General features: G+C 40.3%; 1 protein-coding gene across 1 annotated transcript; it reads right to left on the reverse strand.

Annotated features, from left to right (window-relative positions):
- Positions 1 to 212: 212 nt before the first annotated feature.
- On the reverse strand, positions 213 to 12790 carry ARRDC4 (arrestin domain containing 4). Its single transcript, XM_030578053.1, has 8 exons — positions 12394 to 12790; positions 9322 to 9391; positions 8723 to 8870; positions 5478 to 5580; positions 4535 to 4791; positions 3470 to 3629; positions 3000 to 3154; positions 213 to 2880 (listed from the first exon to the last, which is right to left on the reverse strand). The coding sequence occupies exons 1-8, from the start codon at positions 12707 to 12709 to the stop codon at positions 2824 to 2826; spliced, it is 1266 nt and encodes a 421-aa protein (XP_030433913.1). The 5' UTR covers positions 12710 to 12790; the 3' UTR covers positions 213 to 2823.
- Between the last annotated feature and the right edge of the window lie 1233 nt (positions 12791 to 14023).

Below are 14023 nucleotides of genomic sequence, written 5' to 3' on the forward strand. Positions count from 1 at the left end.
ATAGTGGCAAGAACTCTCCAGTAAAACACTATTGCATATTTAAGATTACAGTTCAAATCTTAAAAATTTTAAGTACAAAAAGGATCTCCTCCTGCCTGAGGACGTTGGAGTAGACATGTTTGTTCTAGAAGAGACATTACAACCAGCTTTTAAGTTAGCTCTGAAATACTATACTATAGTTGTAATCAATTTCTATAAATAAAATCACAACATAAGTTTTACATTTTTATTAAACAAAGAGAACCCATAGGGCTCATACAAGTACAAAATACAATCATATCCTTGCATGTTAAAGTTTTGAATAGCAAGGTTTTTTTTTTTTGTTTCACAGTTATCAAAACCAACCCATCTGCATGCTGAATTCATTAGTGTGCAAAGTACACAACTAAGGACCAGATTCCACCCTCTAAACTAGGTATTGCAGAGCAGAATTGGGCCTTCAAACTTTCATCCTTTTCTTAAAGGTCCTTGTGCATTTAAGAATCTTTTTTTGCCACAATTTAAGGCCACAGTTTTCCTGCACACAAGAAGCAACCAAGCATTTTTTTTTTTTTAAACTAGAGACGCAGCTTTACCTTTCACTGACACACATTCGTGCCTGCATGATCATGTTTGTACCAACATACTACCCAGGTAACAGATCAACCATTAGGTTTTATAGTCCTCATTGTAAGCACCTCATTCTTCTTAGGTTAATATTCTGTATGACTGACATGAAAGTTAAACAGCAACAGTGTGGCTTTCAGTTTAGTTAGGACAAATGATATTTTAGCGAGGACAATATTTGTATGTTCCCTTTTAAGATGCTGTAAATTAAAAATACTGCATTGACTAAACGGGCATTCCATCAACATGCATGACTGCTACACTGGAGACTAAGAAAACGCCAAGTGTCTTCTAAAAGATGGAGTCAAATTTTGGTTAAAGCTGCATTCGCTAGAGAAGATAATACTTAAAATGAAAGAAACTGCAGTTTTAAAATATATGTATCTGCATCAGCACCACATCTATTATACACAATGGTGAGTCAATAGTTAACTGAAGAGCTAGAAATTAAAGAAAAAAAAAAGTCATACTAAAAAGAATGGAGACAAAGTGAAAATAAATATGCCTGGAGAAAAATCCCTGTTACTTAAGTGAATAAAGATTTTTTTTAAATATAAAACATTTAAAAACTTTAAAACTGCAGTTTTTGATAGAAGTTGCAATGACACTTTTAATCACCGAAAAATAGTGTTCTACCATATGAAGTACTAGCATTTCTAACCCAAAAGCCTTTTGTCAAATATACAAAGTAATTTTAGCAGTTCTAAAAACCATGTATCTAACACTATTGTAAACTGGACACTTGCACATTAGAAAAATCGTATTCTCAGTGAACTGCTGACAGTGTGGTCATCAGTCACATTACATACACAAGTTCATGCTTAGTAAGAAGCAAAAACATTCTACTCTAGACGAAGGCAGTAAGGGCAGTACCTTCATCCTTAGCAGCAAGAAAAATCTCACTGTTTTAAGTGACCTGAGGAAGAAAATAGTAAAATATTGCACCAAAGCAAAATTAAAGACAGGAAAAATACTAGAGGATGGATAACAATGAACAGTGCAGGCTCCAATGACAGAGTAGGTCTTTGAACAAAACCACAGAAAACAAATGAAAAAAATGTGTGCCTTTACAGAAGGCTTTTGTTCCCTTGCTGGCTGATTGCTGTCAAAATACATTTACCTTCTGCTTTGTCTTCAGAGCTAAACTAAATGTATACTCCTCCCCAAACCCCTTGCCTCTTTTTTTGTTAACTGCGGAAATTTAGGGTCCCTTTTAGAACATTGCAGATTACTGCGAGTCTTAGATGTTGTTTTTGGTCTCAGTCTGACCCTAAAATAGGTATCCAAAACAGAGGTAGGCTTAAAAAGGCTTTTGAATAAATCCACTTTGATACATATCTGCTATTGGCAAGAAGACATTCTCTGTTCCTTGCCTCCCATTATCATGCTATCCACAAGCTTAAGACACACACAATTAGTATAGGAGCATCAGAGGCTAGAATAATTCCCTTGAGATCTCTTGGGGGGGGGGGGGGGGCGGAAGAGTAGAAACAACAAAACAAAGACAGTGCATAAATTAGTTATCCAAGTCCAACTTTCTCTTAAGTAGTTTGTCTTTCACACAATAAAGACTTGCCTTCATAATATTGCAGTAATGGCAAAATATAGCTATCCATGACAATTTGAAATTCAGCATGAATGATGAAATAGTACCACTTGTCTGATGTTAGAATATGTTCCCATGAAGTTTGCTTGTAGCTGGAGTTAGAGCTGGAACGCTAGATTTTAGCTAGTGTCCCTTCTCTTGATTACAGACAGTGCAAAATGAAGCCCTGGAACATAAGAGAATCTTTTGGAAATTCTATCCTGCCTCTCATATTCTTGAGATACAAATGTACTTTAAATTCAGATTCTTCCAATCAAACCTTAAGTGTAAGTACATTTTCATTCCTCTTTGATACAGCCTTAAAAAAACAACTTTTGCTTATAACTTTATGTAGTATCTCTTCTTCATGAATATTCTTGAACACTTCCCACACTTCGAATCTTGGCTGCTCCTACTCGGTCACATAATTTGACATCCACATCTCCTATGCAGACTAATCCAAAAGAGATTCGTTTAAACACCAAGCATGCTCAGACTTCCAACTCCAATTGCCTCTGCACTTTGTTTCTGAACTTAAGCTCTTAATGGGAAAGCAGTTTCCTTTTAGCTTTACTAACAGCTGAAGCATAAGGGATTCAATTTCATCACAATACAGTTATTTCAAATACTGTTTAGAGCATGAAAGAAACAGATTGTCTCTCTTCTATATGAGCAGGATGTGGATCAATCTGTAGACAAAAAAAAAATCAAAATGATTACTTCCTATAGTCATGTAATATTTAAACCTTTTATGTAGTTTGATATGAAACTTTTATTTACACATCTAATAGCAGCATGTTTTATTTACCTCTGAATAGAGAGGTGGAGGCTGAAACCGGAACTCCTGTATATAGGCAAACATCTGACCACATAATTGTTCCTCACAGTCAACTGGTTGTGAATAAGCAGGAACATGTCTAGAGAACTCTTCCTGTGATACTACATCAGCATAATTTGGTGGTGCTAAAAAAAAAAGCCACTGTCAAATTCATTGAATGATTCACTTGTTTCTAGACTGTGTATGTATCTCAATTCCTGAGAACATTAAAATAAAATCTAATATTTGTAGAATTTTTCATTGTTTTATTGGGATATAATTTTAATGACATTACATCTGGTGAACAGTAAATTCATAGGGTATGCCAATTTTATGGTGTTAATAAACTGAAGTGATTCAAAAAGGCACATTACAAGAATTGAAGCTTTAAATTGGCACAACAGTCCCTGCTTCTATTATAGATATCATGAATCCAGATGACAAGCTCAAAAAATACATACCTTCAGGGTGTTCTGGCATGGTCAGTGCCAACCAACTCATGTCCACGCTGAACTGGCCGGCACTGGAGTTCCTGCTTGAAAACCCAGTACATGGAATTGTACCAATTACCAGTGGCAATTCAATCATCAACTTGTTAGCACCAGGAATATGGATATACACCTGTGCGACAGATCCCCCCCCACACACAACAGGATGAGGAGTCATGAAGATACAATGGAACTGGATTTCATAGAAGCAGACAGACATCCTTTATGTACGTTATTAAAAACGAACAGAAAACACACACACACAAATTTACTGAGTCCAGATAAGAAAAGTATAGCTAATACTTGATAAAGCATAGAAAGAAGACAGTAGTTTTAAGGCTGCCTCTAGATGACCTTTTCCTCTTGTTCTGTAAGAAGTTTCAACCAGAATCTTGATGCAAACTACTTTCAGGTTTACCTTTTCACTTCTGACTCCTCTCCATCCATCTAACGAGACCCACATTTTTCCCCTGATGGGCTTTAAAAGTGTAAAGTTTAACTACTTATTCCCCCTAAATTCTCTTCACTTCCTCCATTGCAATAATTCCCATCATTCAGTTTCAATATCCTGGTAATTACTTCCAGTTCCTTTCTCTTTGCCCCTCATGCCTGCAGACCATGCCCCATTCTTGCTCTTTCCTTCTTCATAATATACTGGAGAGCTGTCCCAAAAGAGAAAGAGAATCTCTTCCATACCCTGTTCACCTTCCATCTTGTCCACTGAAAAATTTCTTCCTGTCTGGTCTCCAATACCAACAGCAACCAGTCACTACAATTATCTTCTTTACCCAATCTGACATTGTCCTCTTTGTTGGAAAGAGATTGTGCCCCATTCTTGCTGTTGTCTATGGGAAGTCACCGATATGTCTGTAGTCTGTTTTCCGCCTCCATACTAACATTTAAATTTACTTTAAAGAAGTTTTAAGATTTAACAACATCATGCAACATTCATACAACTGCATAAACTATTAATGAAGTTCAAATTATATGCTTATTTTGAATCACTAAGTTTATTGGTGACAAAAAACCTATACTTACAGCTAAAGAATACTCTACTCTGATGATACAACAGTTAAGAATCGAAGGGGTTACAGGTGGAATTTTCAGAGTTTTCCCATTCCAGGTATCTGTACTCCCAGAAGCAATAGGGTTTCCTCGTACATTGGCAAGCATCTGACGGAAAGTCTTTGTCTTCCCACTGGCCAGATAAGTCTGTGTTTGGAAAATGGCAGCTTTTGGAACAATCAAACGAGAGGAACAATTCTCAATTTCTGCATAGATTGGTATGGCTTCCTCTAAAAATAGAAAAAAAGTCTTGTAAATAAATGTGCAGTTTTCTAGCATTATTTGAGGATAACACACTTTACAATGTCTATGTGTCATATGTAATGGATGAACAAAGCTAATATCATACCCTTATTGTAGTCTACCTTTGCAAACTGGCTTCCAGAGTTAACACCTTTTTTTTTTTTTTTTTTTTTTTAAAGTTACCAACGTTTATAAGCTAGACATGTTGTAAAAGCTTGGTTTGCTAGATGTATTCTAGTGTTTCTCTAAGAATATCAGCAAAATACTTGCACTTCCAGAAGGCTTGTGATAAGCACTTAGATACAGTGGTGATACATATAATCTATTATTCTTAATATAGAGAGTTCTACAGAAAAAAGCTCAACATAACATTCTAGTAAAACAATCTGCCTGCCAAAAGCTTTATTCTGTTGTCCTTTACACTTCTGGTATCGCAAATGTAGACCACCTTTTGAATAAGAACACTAGCTTTCAATCTGCATTACCAACAGATGTAATCTTTACACAGGTCTGATTTCACTAACGGCCAAATGAGAAGTCTTCATTCAACTGTTGTTACAAACAAGTGTTGGTTTTGCACTGCTTCTGTGTTTGAAGACAGGACCAAATAGCTTGATTATTAAGATTATGCTAATATTCACAAATGTATTTCAGAGCTAAAGCAAATTCTTACCATTACAATATCCCTTCCTCTCAATTTTGGTACTCAGAGAGACTGGACCAGAAGTGAAAAACCAACAGCCAACCATCTTCTCCTGGCTTCTCAAAACAGGCATCTACAAAAAACACGATAGAAGTTTTTAATTTCAAAGGGCAAATATTTGCCAGCTATTTGCACTGTGAAATTAAAGTTAACAGATACAGAGTTTTGAAATCTAGCTCAGTACCAATTTGGGATGAAATCCTGGTAGTACTACTGAAGACAGTAGGAGTTTACCCATGGTCTTCAACCAGGATGTGGTCATTTCCAAGTTAAAAAAAACCCAGCCAAACAAAAATTACATGTAAAAGTTATTAAAGTGACCTACATAAAATTCAAAAGCATTGAAAATTTATCTGCAAAGTTCAATGCATGCAAGTTACAGCCAAGTTTCACAGTCATGGCCTTTAAAGGGCCAAGAGAAAACATCTTCCCTGAAGGGCAATGATTGTATTTGGTTCTTTACATTAATTACTTTCATTTTCTTACATAAAAATGAAATATTAGTTTAGCTTTTATTTCACCCATTAGCCTGGAACAAGCAACTATTTGGCAGATACAGTTATATTTTACGTATCAATCACAGTAAAGTGTAAGTGAGTACATTTTGTGCCTGAGCTGGTCTATTTTCATAGCAATTTTGAAAGGCTAAGTTAAACTACAAACATACATTAAAATTCAGACCTAAGCAATGAAAACAGCTCTCCCACAGTAGAAGGGTCACCTTAGGTGAAATTTACATTACCTGTGTAAAGCTCCAGAAGATTGCTACAGTAAACTTACAAAATGAAAGTAAACTAAATAGGTGATTGATATAGAATCCCAGCTTACCATAACTCAGAGTCAGTAGCTACCTAGCTAGCTCATTTTCACTAATATAGTCCTGAAAAGATGTGCAGCAGCCAGTATTACTGCAGTCTGTGAAACCAAGCCACAACCTGACACACTCTTTCAGCCACTTCGATGGACTGCTCCATGGCATTCAAAGTATAGCTCTCCCAATTTTGGTGCACCATGAGAGCCTGTCCTCCCCACCCCCAATGTACTACAGAACAGTTGCAGCTATGAACAGAATGCAAAAATGCATGGGCTGAGGGACTTACTGGCTGCTGCTTCCAGCAGCTCCCATTGGCCTGGAGTAGTGAACTGCGGCCAGTGGGAGCCGCGATTGGCTGGATCTGTGGACAGGGTAGGTAAACAAACCTGCCTGCCTCGCCAGGGGCTTTCCCTACACAAGCGGCGTCCCAGGTTGGGAAACACTGTATTAGTGGTTCCCAAACTGCAGTACATGAGCTTGATGTTCCATCCATTCACTTCACAACACATTTTTAAAATGGTGGTATGTGAATCAATGAAGTATGGGAGTCACTGAAAGGCCCCGAACTTGTAACTTGTTGAGCACAAGCAAAGTCTCATTGACTTTCACTTGTGTGCAATGAGCTGAGGAATCTGGTCCTAAATAACCAAATTCCTGCCCTCTGTAATCAGAGTTGCATAGTACAAATACCGTCAAGTCCTTAACCTCATACCACTACTAATCAACACACAGATACATTTCAAAGATACCTGATGCTCAAGTCTGATTCTCTATTTTAGGCTATTGCTTAAAAGATGAACTGTACAGGAAAAAAAATGGCTTGTGCTTTTTTTTTTATGATGTATGGATATGAACCAAAATGTTAACTTTTTACATTAAAAAAAATCTGCTTTTTTAACATTAGAAATTCAGGTTGCGACTTCAACATCAAACGTCACGAATGAAACATCAATCAACTGAGATGTGATTTTTAGTTGGACTGTTTGAAATTTTTAGTTTTAGATTGTAACTAAATATTTAACATGAATAGATAGTTACATTTTGTATAAAACCAGACTTTGTAAATGAAACGGGACAGAGCCCACAGTAAACATAGCCTGAGACATCAAGTAGGTCTTCCAGCACCAGACTTTACTTTCCTGGTATTTCTAAAGTAAAGTCACCACCACACAAAACACAATTTTTAGAGAAAAACCCTAAACAGCTTTATTATGTATACATATTGTATAAAGAAAAGGGGCACAATCCCAATGTTAGAAGATTCTTTGCAGAATTTAAATTATGTAACCTTAGATTCCTGCTGAACAAGCTCTTCTTATGGTGCCCTTAAATGACAAACTTTAAAAAAAAAAAGATTCAGAGTATATAGTAACATAATAAAAGGTGCCTATATATCTCACACGACAATATTGCCTATTTTTGACCATTAATAGAGTTGTGTATAACACAACGACTAGATCTATTCCTTACACATGTCATTGCCAAAATATTTATATAAGTTCTAAATTTTAAAGAAAGAAAAAGGAAACAAAAAGGATACACTATTAGGAGAAAAGTAAATCATCCAACATAAAAAAAAAACCATCTCAGCCTCATTAGTATTATGATGGAACGTTAATATTATCCTAGATTTTTTCTCTGAAGCAGACATTCATATTTAAATGAATAAAACCATTAGATCCTAGTTATCATGAAAGTGCAACGTATAATTTTATATTATTTTGATAATATGGCTTTAGATAAAAGAATGTAGCTCATTAGCTTCCATCTTGCCTATTCTGTTGTTACTTATAGGCTGATCTTTCTTATTACTCTATAGTATTTCTAGTGATTATTAGAAGTTCAATGCTTTAATGTGGCCAAATCTGTTAAAAGAAATAACTGAAAAGATCTCTGAAGTAGCTCCATGCATGCACTTAATGTTAGAAAATGACATGCAAAATGGAAGGATACATAACATAATGGCCAGAGCTTAAATGACAGTCTCAGCATGATTAATACTCTTCTGTAATTACTGTTCCTCAACCTACTATTATTGAAGAGTTTAGGACACTGCAATCCTGTGAATGTAGTTGCTCTGGTAAAAGTAACTACTTTAAGCATGTGCATTATTATTATTAAGCCTTATTAATGTATTTCAAGCCTGCATAACTTTTTGGCAAAAGCAGCCCTGTGGACAGGGAGGTATTAAATCAATGGTATTAAAAAAGCTACTCTGTTTGCAATTCACACAACCTAAGATCATCTATTTATAGAGAAAGCTTAGAAGGGAGCTTATATGCTTTCAGAAGTCAGCAAACAACAGACCATGGTACCACTGAACTGGTTACAGCTTGGTATAAATACTTCTTGAACACAGGTTAAAAAACAAACAAAACAAAAACAAAAAACCTACTCTTACCAAGAAAGCTGGCGAGTTGACATCAACATGGCTGACAACCTGAAGTTCTCTCTTTACACTTTGATCAGGTACTACAGGCCTTTCCAGAATTGCTTTCACACAGTACTGAATGCTGCCATACTTTCCACTAAAAGAGGTCACCAAAGGTCTGAAACACACACAGTCATAAAAACATTTTCACACAAGTTTATCATAGGATTCCAAACTGTGTGTGAATACACTCCCCCCTCCTTACTCCTTATATTTACTTTTAACCCTGCTTAAACAAAAACAACCACACCAATTTTACATTGATTTTCATACACTAGCACAATGCTTCAATGGTTGAGTCAAATATAGCAGTGTTATATTTCTATTGGATTCTCTCGCTCTGCTACCAGTGTTATGATGGGAAGATTTCTATTTAAGCCCTTGGAGAAATCATAAAACATAAGGCAAGCCTATGTGATGGGTGGTCAAGATAACCATAAAAGTTTGTTTATTAATCTGATATAGAGAAAATCAAAACCAAGAGATTAAGTTGCTCCAGCTACTCTAGTTATTATTCAAGAGCAAAAAACTGTCAAAATGATCATTCTGAGTTACATTGTTTTACTTACTCCTGTGGAAGTTGAAAGCTGAATGGGAATTCATGTTTTCCAGCTTCTAACAGGAATAAGCCATCTTCACCTGTAGAAGAATGAGGTTATATTCTATTTAAAAATTAGAATAGCTTATATAGAGTTTATGGAATTTTGTTCAGATGCAAAAGGAATTTACACTGACTTCAATGGGCTTTGGCTCAGACCCAGTATATTCACCAAGTTCACTGCTGAACTAATGAAACTAAGGAAACGTTTAGATCTTAAGTTTCAATACTTAACTCTAGCCACATTGCAATAAAATTTTCCCATAAGTAATTATAAGGTTCTTCTTTTTTTGGAGGAGAGGGTTAATCCACTTTTATAATTAGCAATCTAACCATCTTTTATTGATAGAAAAGTTTGATCACAAAAATTCAATATTAGTTTTATTACAAAAGATCTTATATGAAAAGTGTTTAAAAAATTCTAATTTTCTCCTTATATTTACTTGTTACTTTGCTTTGACAAAGAAAACAGACAAGCCAATTTTACTTTGATTCTCATGCATGCACAATGCTGCAATTACAGCATCACAAACATGGCAGCATCATGTTTGTTGGGGAACAAGTATTTCTAATGGATTTTTCCCCTCCTCCATTTTATGGAAAGATTGTTTCAATATTCCAGCCTCAAGCATTCTTTTAAATAGAACCAACGTCGCTTTGGAAAAAACATTTTAAAATTACTCCTATTACCACAAATAAGTGTACAATATCCCTTTCATCCAAAAACTATGCCATACAATACCATTAAATATACAAGAATTTGGTTCTTGTGTCCTTAAAGAGCCTATCCAACACGTTTGAAATTCCTTATATGTCAACTTTCAAGCATTCAGCATAGTCTCGTTTCCAGATAAAGCTCTTCTATAGGTTTTGACCTATATTCTTGAACAAACACTATAATATATAATCAAATATCCCTAAGATATCAAAAGGAGGCCAGCTGCTCTGAGAGCCTCCTTACTGAGGATTTGAAAAACTGTTTACAAGGCACTCTAAGGTGCCCAAGTTCAAATCATGTGGAATTTGAACTAAGACTGTAATTGAATGACTACATAATCAAACAAATGTAATGCTAGACAGGAGAGATTCAGGAGGAACACAAGAAGAGGATGAGGAGAAAAAGGGAACGTTCAAGCTAAAGAGGCAGACTATAGAACTAGATAAGTTCAGAGGATAGGTCCATCAATGGCCATTAGCCAGGATGGGCAGGGTCAGTGTCACTAGCCTGTTTGCCAGAAGCTGGCAATAGGCGACGGGGGATGGATCACTTGATGATTACCTGTTCTGTTCATTCCCTCTGGGTCAATTGGCATTGGCTACTGTCAGAAGACAGGATACTGGGCTAGATGGATCTTTGGTCTGACCCAGTATGGCCATTCTTAAGTATATTTTTCATGTATTTTTCCAAATGCACCCCCCAAAAAAGAGCTTTGTTGGAATCGTTAATGCAAAGCAGCATTTCAAACACCTAACACAGTGTTTCCCAAACTTGGAATGTCACTTGTTCTAGGAAAGCCCCTGTCAGGCAGGGCCGGTTTGTTTACCTGTCGCGTCCGCAGGTCCAGCCGATCACGTCTCCTACTGGCCGCGGTTCGCTGCTCCAAGCCAATAGGAACTGCTGGAAGTGATGCGGGCTGAGGGACATACTGCCACCACTTCCTGTGGCTCCCATTGGCCTGGAGCAGCAAACCGCGGCCAGTGGGAGCTGCGATCAGCTGGACCTGCGGACGCGGCAGGTAAACAAACTGGCCCTGCCTGACAGGGTCTTTCCCTACACAAGCAGCGTCCCAAGTTTGGGAAACACTGACCTAACACATAGTCACTTGAACAAGTCTCCTTAAATTGTGTCAATGAGGATCAAGTCAAACACAACTTTGACTTTTTCAAACAGAAGCTGACAGCACATAAAAATGTTTCTCAACAGGTGCAAGCTACTGCTTATTAAACCTCAAATCCCTCCAAAAGGCAGATAGGATTTGCCAACTTCTATGGACCCAGAGAAGGTCATATGGCAATTTTCTGGAGTGTTACAGACACCCAAGGAGTGGGAAAGGTGGGCTTCTATCAGATATTGTTGTTAAAAAGCTAATTTAGAAATCTAATCAAAGCATCTGTATTTATCAAACAAATGCATTTACTCAACTTTACTAGATAGTTCTTGGCAGCTTGAAAGAGAAGTGTATCAGAAATGCAAAAAAAATCCCCAGTGAGTCAGGAAGACACCTCAGGAGCCTCATCTCTCATTTCCCCAGCTTCAACTACCCAGGAAACGTCACACCTATTTTGGGAACTCACTTCCTGAGTTTCAAACTGATGATACACCTGAAAATAAAGGCCAGCTGTGAAAGAGTGGCTGCAACTAACCCATTACTATTGCAAACGTCCTGTGAGCTTGACATGCTAATTGGAGATTGCTAAGAGCCCTATCGCTAAGAGGAACTATCTCCCCAGAGCAGCTGGCTCCCCAGCAGGCTTGGCAGAGAAGGGGAACAGGAAGACACAAACCAACATAAAATCAGAGGAGTCACCAGAGGGAACTATTGGCACCACAAGGAGACCCTTGTTCAGGAAGAACATTACGACCAGCCCCTCCTACAGAACCCCCCCTGCTCTCCCCTTCAGACCCCCTTCCCGAGCACCTCACACCTCCTCCCCTTACACCGCCTCTCATTCCCTCGGACATATCCCCTTCCCGCCGCGCCCCCAGTGCCTCACACCCCCTCCCTTTAGACCCCCTCTCATTCCCTCGGACATATCCCCTTCCCGCCCCGCCCCCAGTGCCTCACACCCCCTCCCTTTAGACCCCCCCCATTCCCTTAGTGCCCCCCCATCCTCCACCCCCTCTTCCTCCTACAGCGCCTCCCCCCTCTTCCTCCCCAGGGATCTCTCCCTTCTCTCCGAGACGCCCCCACCCTCCCCGATCCTTCCCCCCCTCAGAGACGCCCCTCCCCCCACCCTCGATCATCCCCGCCCTCAGGGACACCCCTCCCCGCACCCTCGATCCCTTCCCCACGCCCCTCAGAGACACCACCTCCCCCCTCACCTTCCGGGGGCTGCCGCAGGAGGCTCTGCCGGATGTCCAGGTACCGCACTTCGGCCTCCCGCCGGGGCCCCGGGACGCCCCGCCCCGCGCCCCCGCGGGCCCGGGCAGAGGAGACCCGGACGGACCCCTTGCTCCAGGCCGCCCAGGCCCGGCCCGTGGCCTCCAGCCGCAGGGCGCGGAGAAGCAGCGGCCCCGCCAGCTCCACCAGCACCTGGCCCGACACCGTGTCCCCGCTCGAGTAGCCGCCCCGCCGGGCCTCATCTTCCAGCACTAGGGCCAGCGCCTTCACCTTCCCCCCAGCCGCCTCCCCGGCCATCGCCCCCCGGCTGCCGGGGACACCAACCGCCGCCGGTCGCTTTAAACCCGTCCGACTCGGCCGGCACGCAGCTGGGGAAAGTCCCACCCACCGCTGCGTCTTATTGGTCACCTTCCTTCTCCCTTGTCCACTATTTGACGCCTCCCTGTTCAGTCATGGGTCTTTTCCCGGTACACGTCTCGTGTGCGTCACCCAGCGTGATAACTCACGTCCGGCCAATAGGGTAGCAGCAGTGCCGCGTGAACAAAGCTTTGATTGGAGGACAGGCGGCAGCGCGGCCAATCAGCGGGCACATCTGCCATGTGCCCAAGGTGTGGGTAAACAGGCTGGGAGAGGATGTCGAGGGGGCGGAGCTAAAATGGGGGCGGGGCAGTCAGGGTAAAGCTTGTGGCCAGAGTCTCCCTGCAGCTTGTGTCATGTGGCCATGAGAGTGCCCCAAGGGTCAGCTGCCCAGTCAGAGCCAGGGAAACCCCCGGAGCTGCAGGACACAAGGGGGCGGGGAGGCTGAAACATGCAGCTCAAGTGCCTGAATGTCCGGTGGGCAGCAGGTCCCGCTACCTATGCAATAGAGCACTGGTTCTCAACACCTGTCCTGGTGACCCCTTTCACAGAGCAAGCCTCTGAGTGCAACCCTCCTCTATATACATTAAAAATACTGGTAATATATTTAACACCATTATAAATGCTGGAGGCAAAGCGGGGTTTGGGGTGGAGCCTGACAGCTTGCGACCCTCCCCCATGTAATAACCTTGTGAACTCCTGAGGGGTACCGAATCCCAGTTTGAGAACCCCTGCAATAGAGACCTTGGCACCATCGTGGATAGTTTTGGGAAACATTGGCTCACTGTTCAGCTAGGGTTGATACCTGATTTTTTACTTCTATATCCAAGTGCCTAGGGTTGCCAGGTGCCTGTTTCTGGAGACCTGCCAACCCTCCCAGTTTTGCCGGGAGTTTCCTGGAATCAGGACTTATCTCCCAGAGGCTACTGAAGCCAATCTGTTACTAGTAGGGTGATCAGTCCAGCCTTAGAGTTCACAAGAAAGTGGCAGGAGGCTCAGGTCCCCTGAGGAGGATTCACAGTGATGTCGAGGAAGTTTTCCCGGAGTAAAAACTAAGTAAAATGGAAGATCAGGACTTGGCCCATTAATGGTGGCTTTAAAAAAGTGTCTGACTATATATAGCCATATACAGAAGTAGTCAAGGCAGAATACTGGTGAGAAGAATTATGGGGAAATTATATCAATTACAAGTAAAATAGCTGTGATTTAAATGCATGCAACATAAATTAGTTGCAAAATGTAGCATACATTTAT

This window comes from Gopherus evgoodei, chromosome 10 (assembly GCF_007399415.2).
Source record: "Gopherus evgoodei ecotype Sinaloan lineage chromosome 10, rGopEvg1_v1.p, whole genome shotgun sequence".
NCBI classification, from domain to species: Eukaryota; Metazoa; Chordata; order Testudines; family Testudinidae; genus Gopherus; species Gopherus evgoodei.

What these genes read in the sequence shown, in the direction of transcription:
- ARRDC4 (XM_030578053.1), bottom strand. Translation starts at nt 12,709, where the DNA reads ATGGCCGGGGAGGCGGCTGGGGGGAAGGTGAAGGCGCTGGCCCTAGTG. An exon ending in AGCTTTCAACTTCCACAGGA is followed by an intron (nt 8,871 to 9,321) that starts GTAAGTAAAACA and finishes TGTGTGTTTCAG; the next exon opens with ACCTTTGGTGACCTCTTTTA. An exon ending in GAGGAAGGGATATTGTAATG is followed by an intron (nt 4,792 to 5,477) that starts GTAAGAATTTGC and finishes TTCTATTTTTAG; the next exon opens with AGGAAGCCATACCAATCTAT.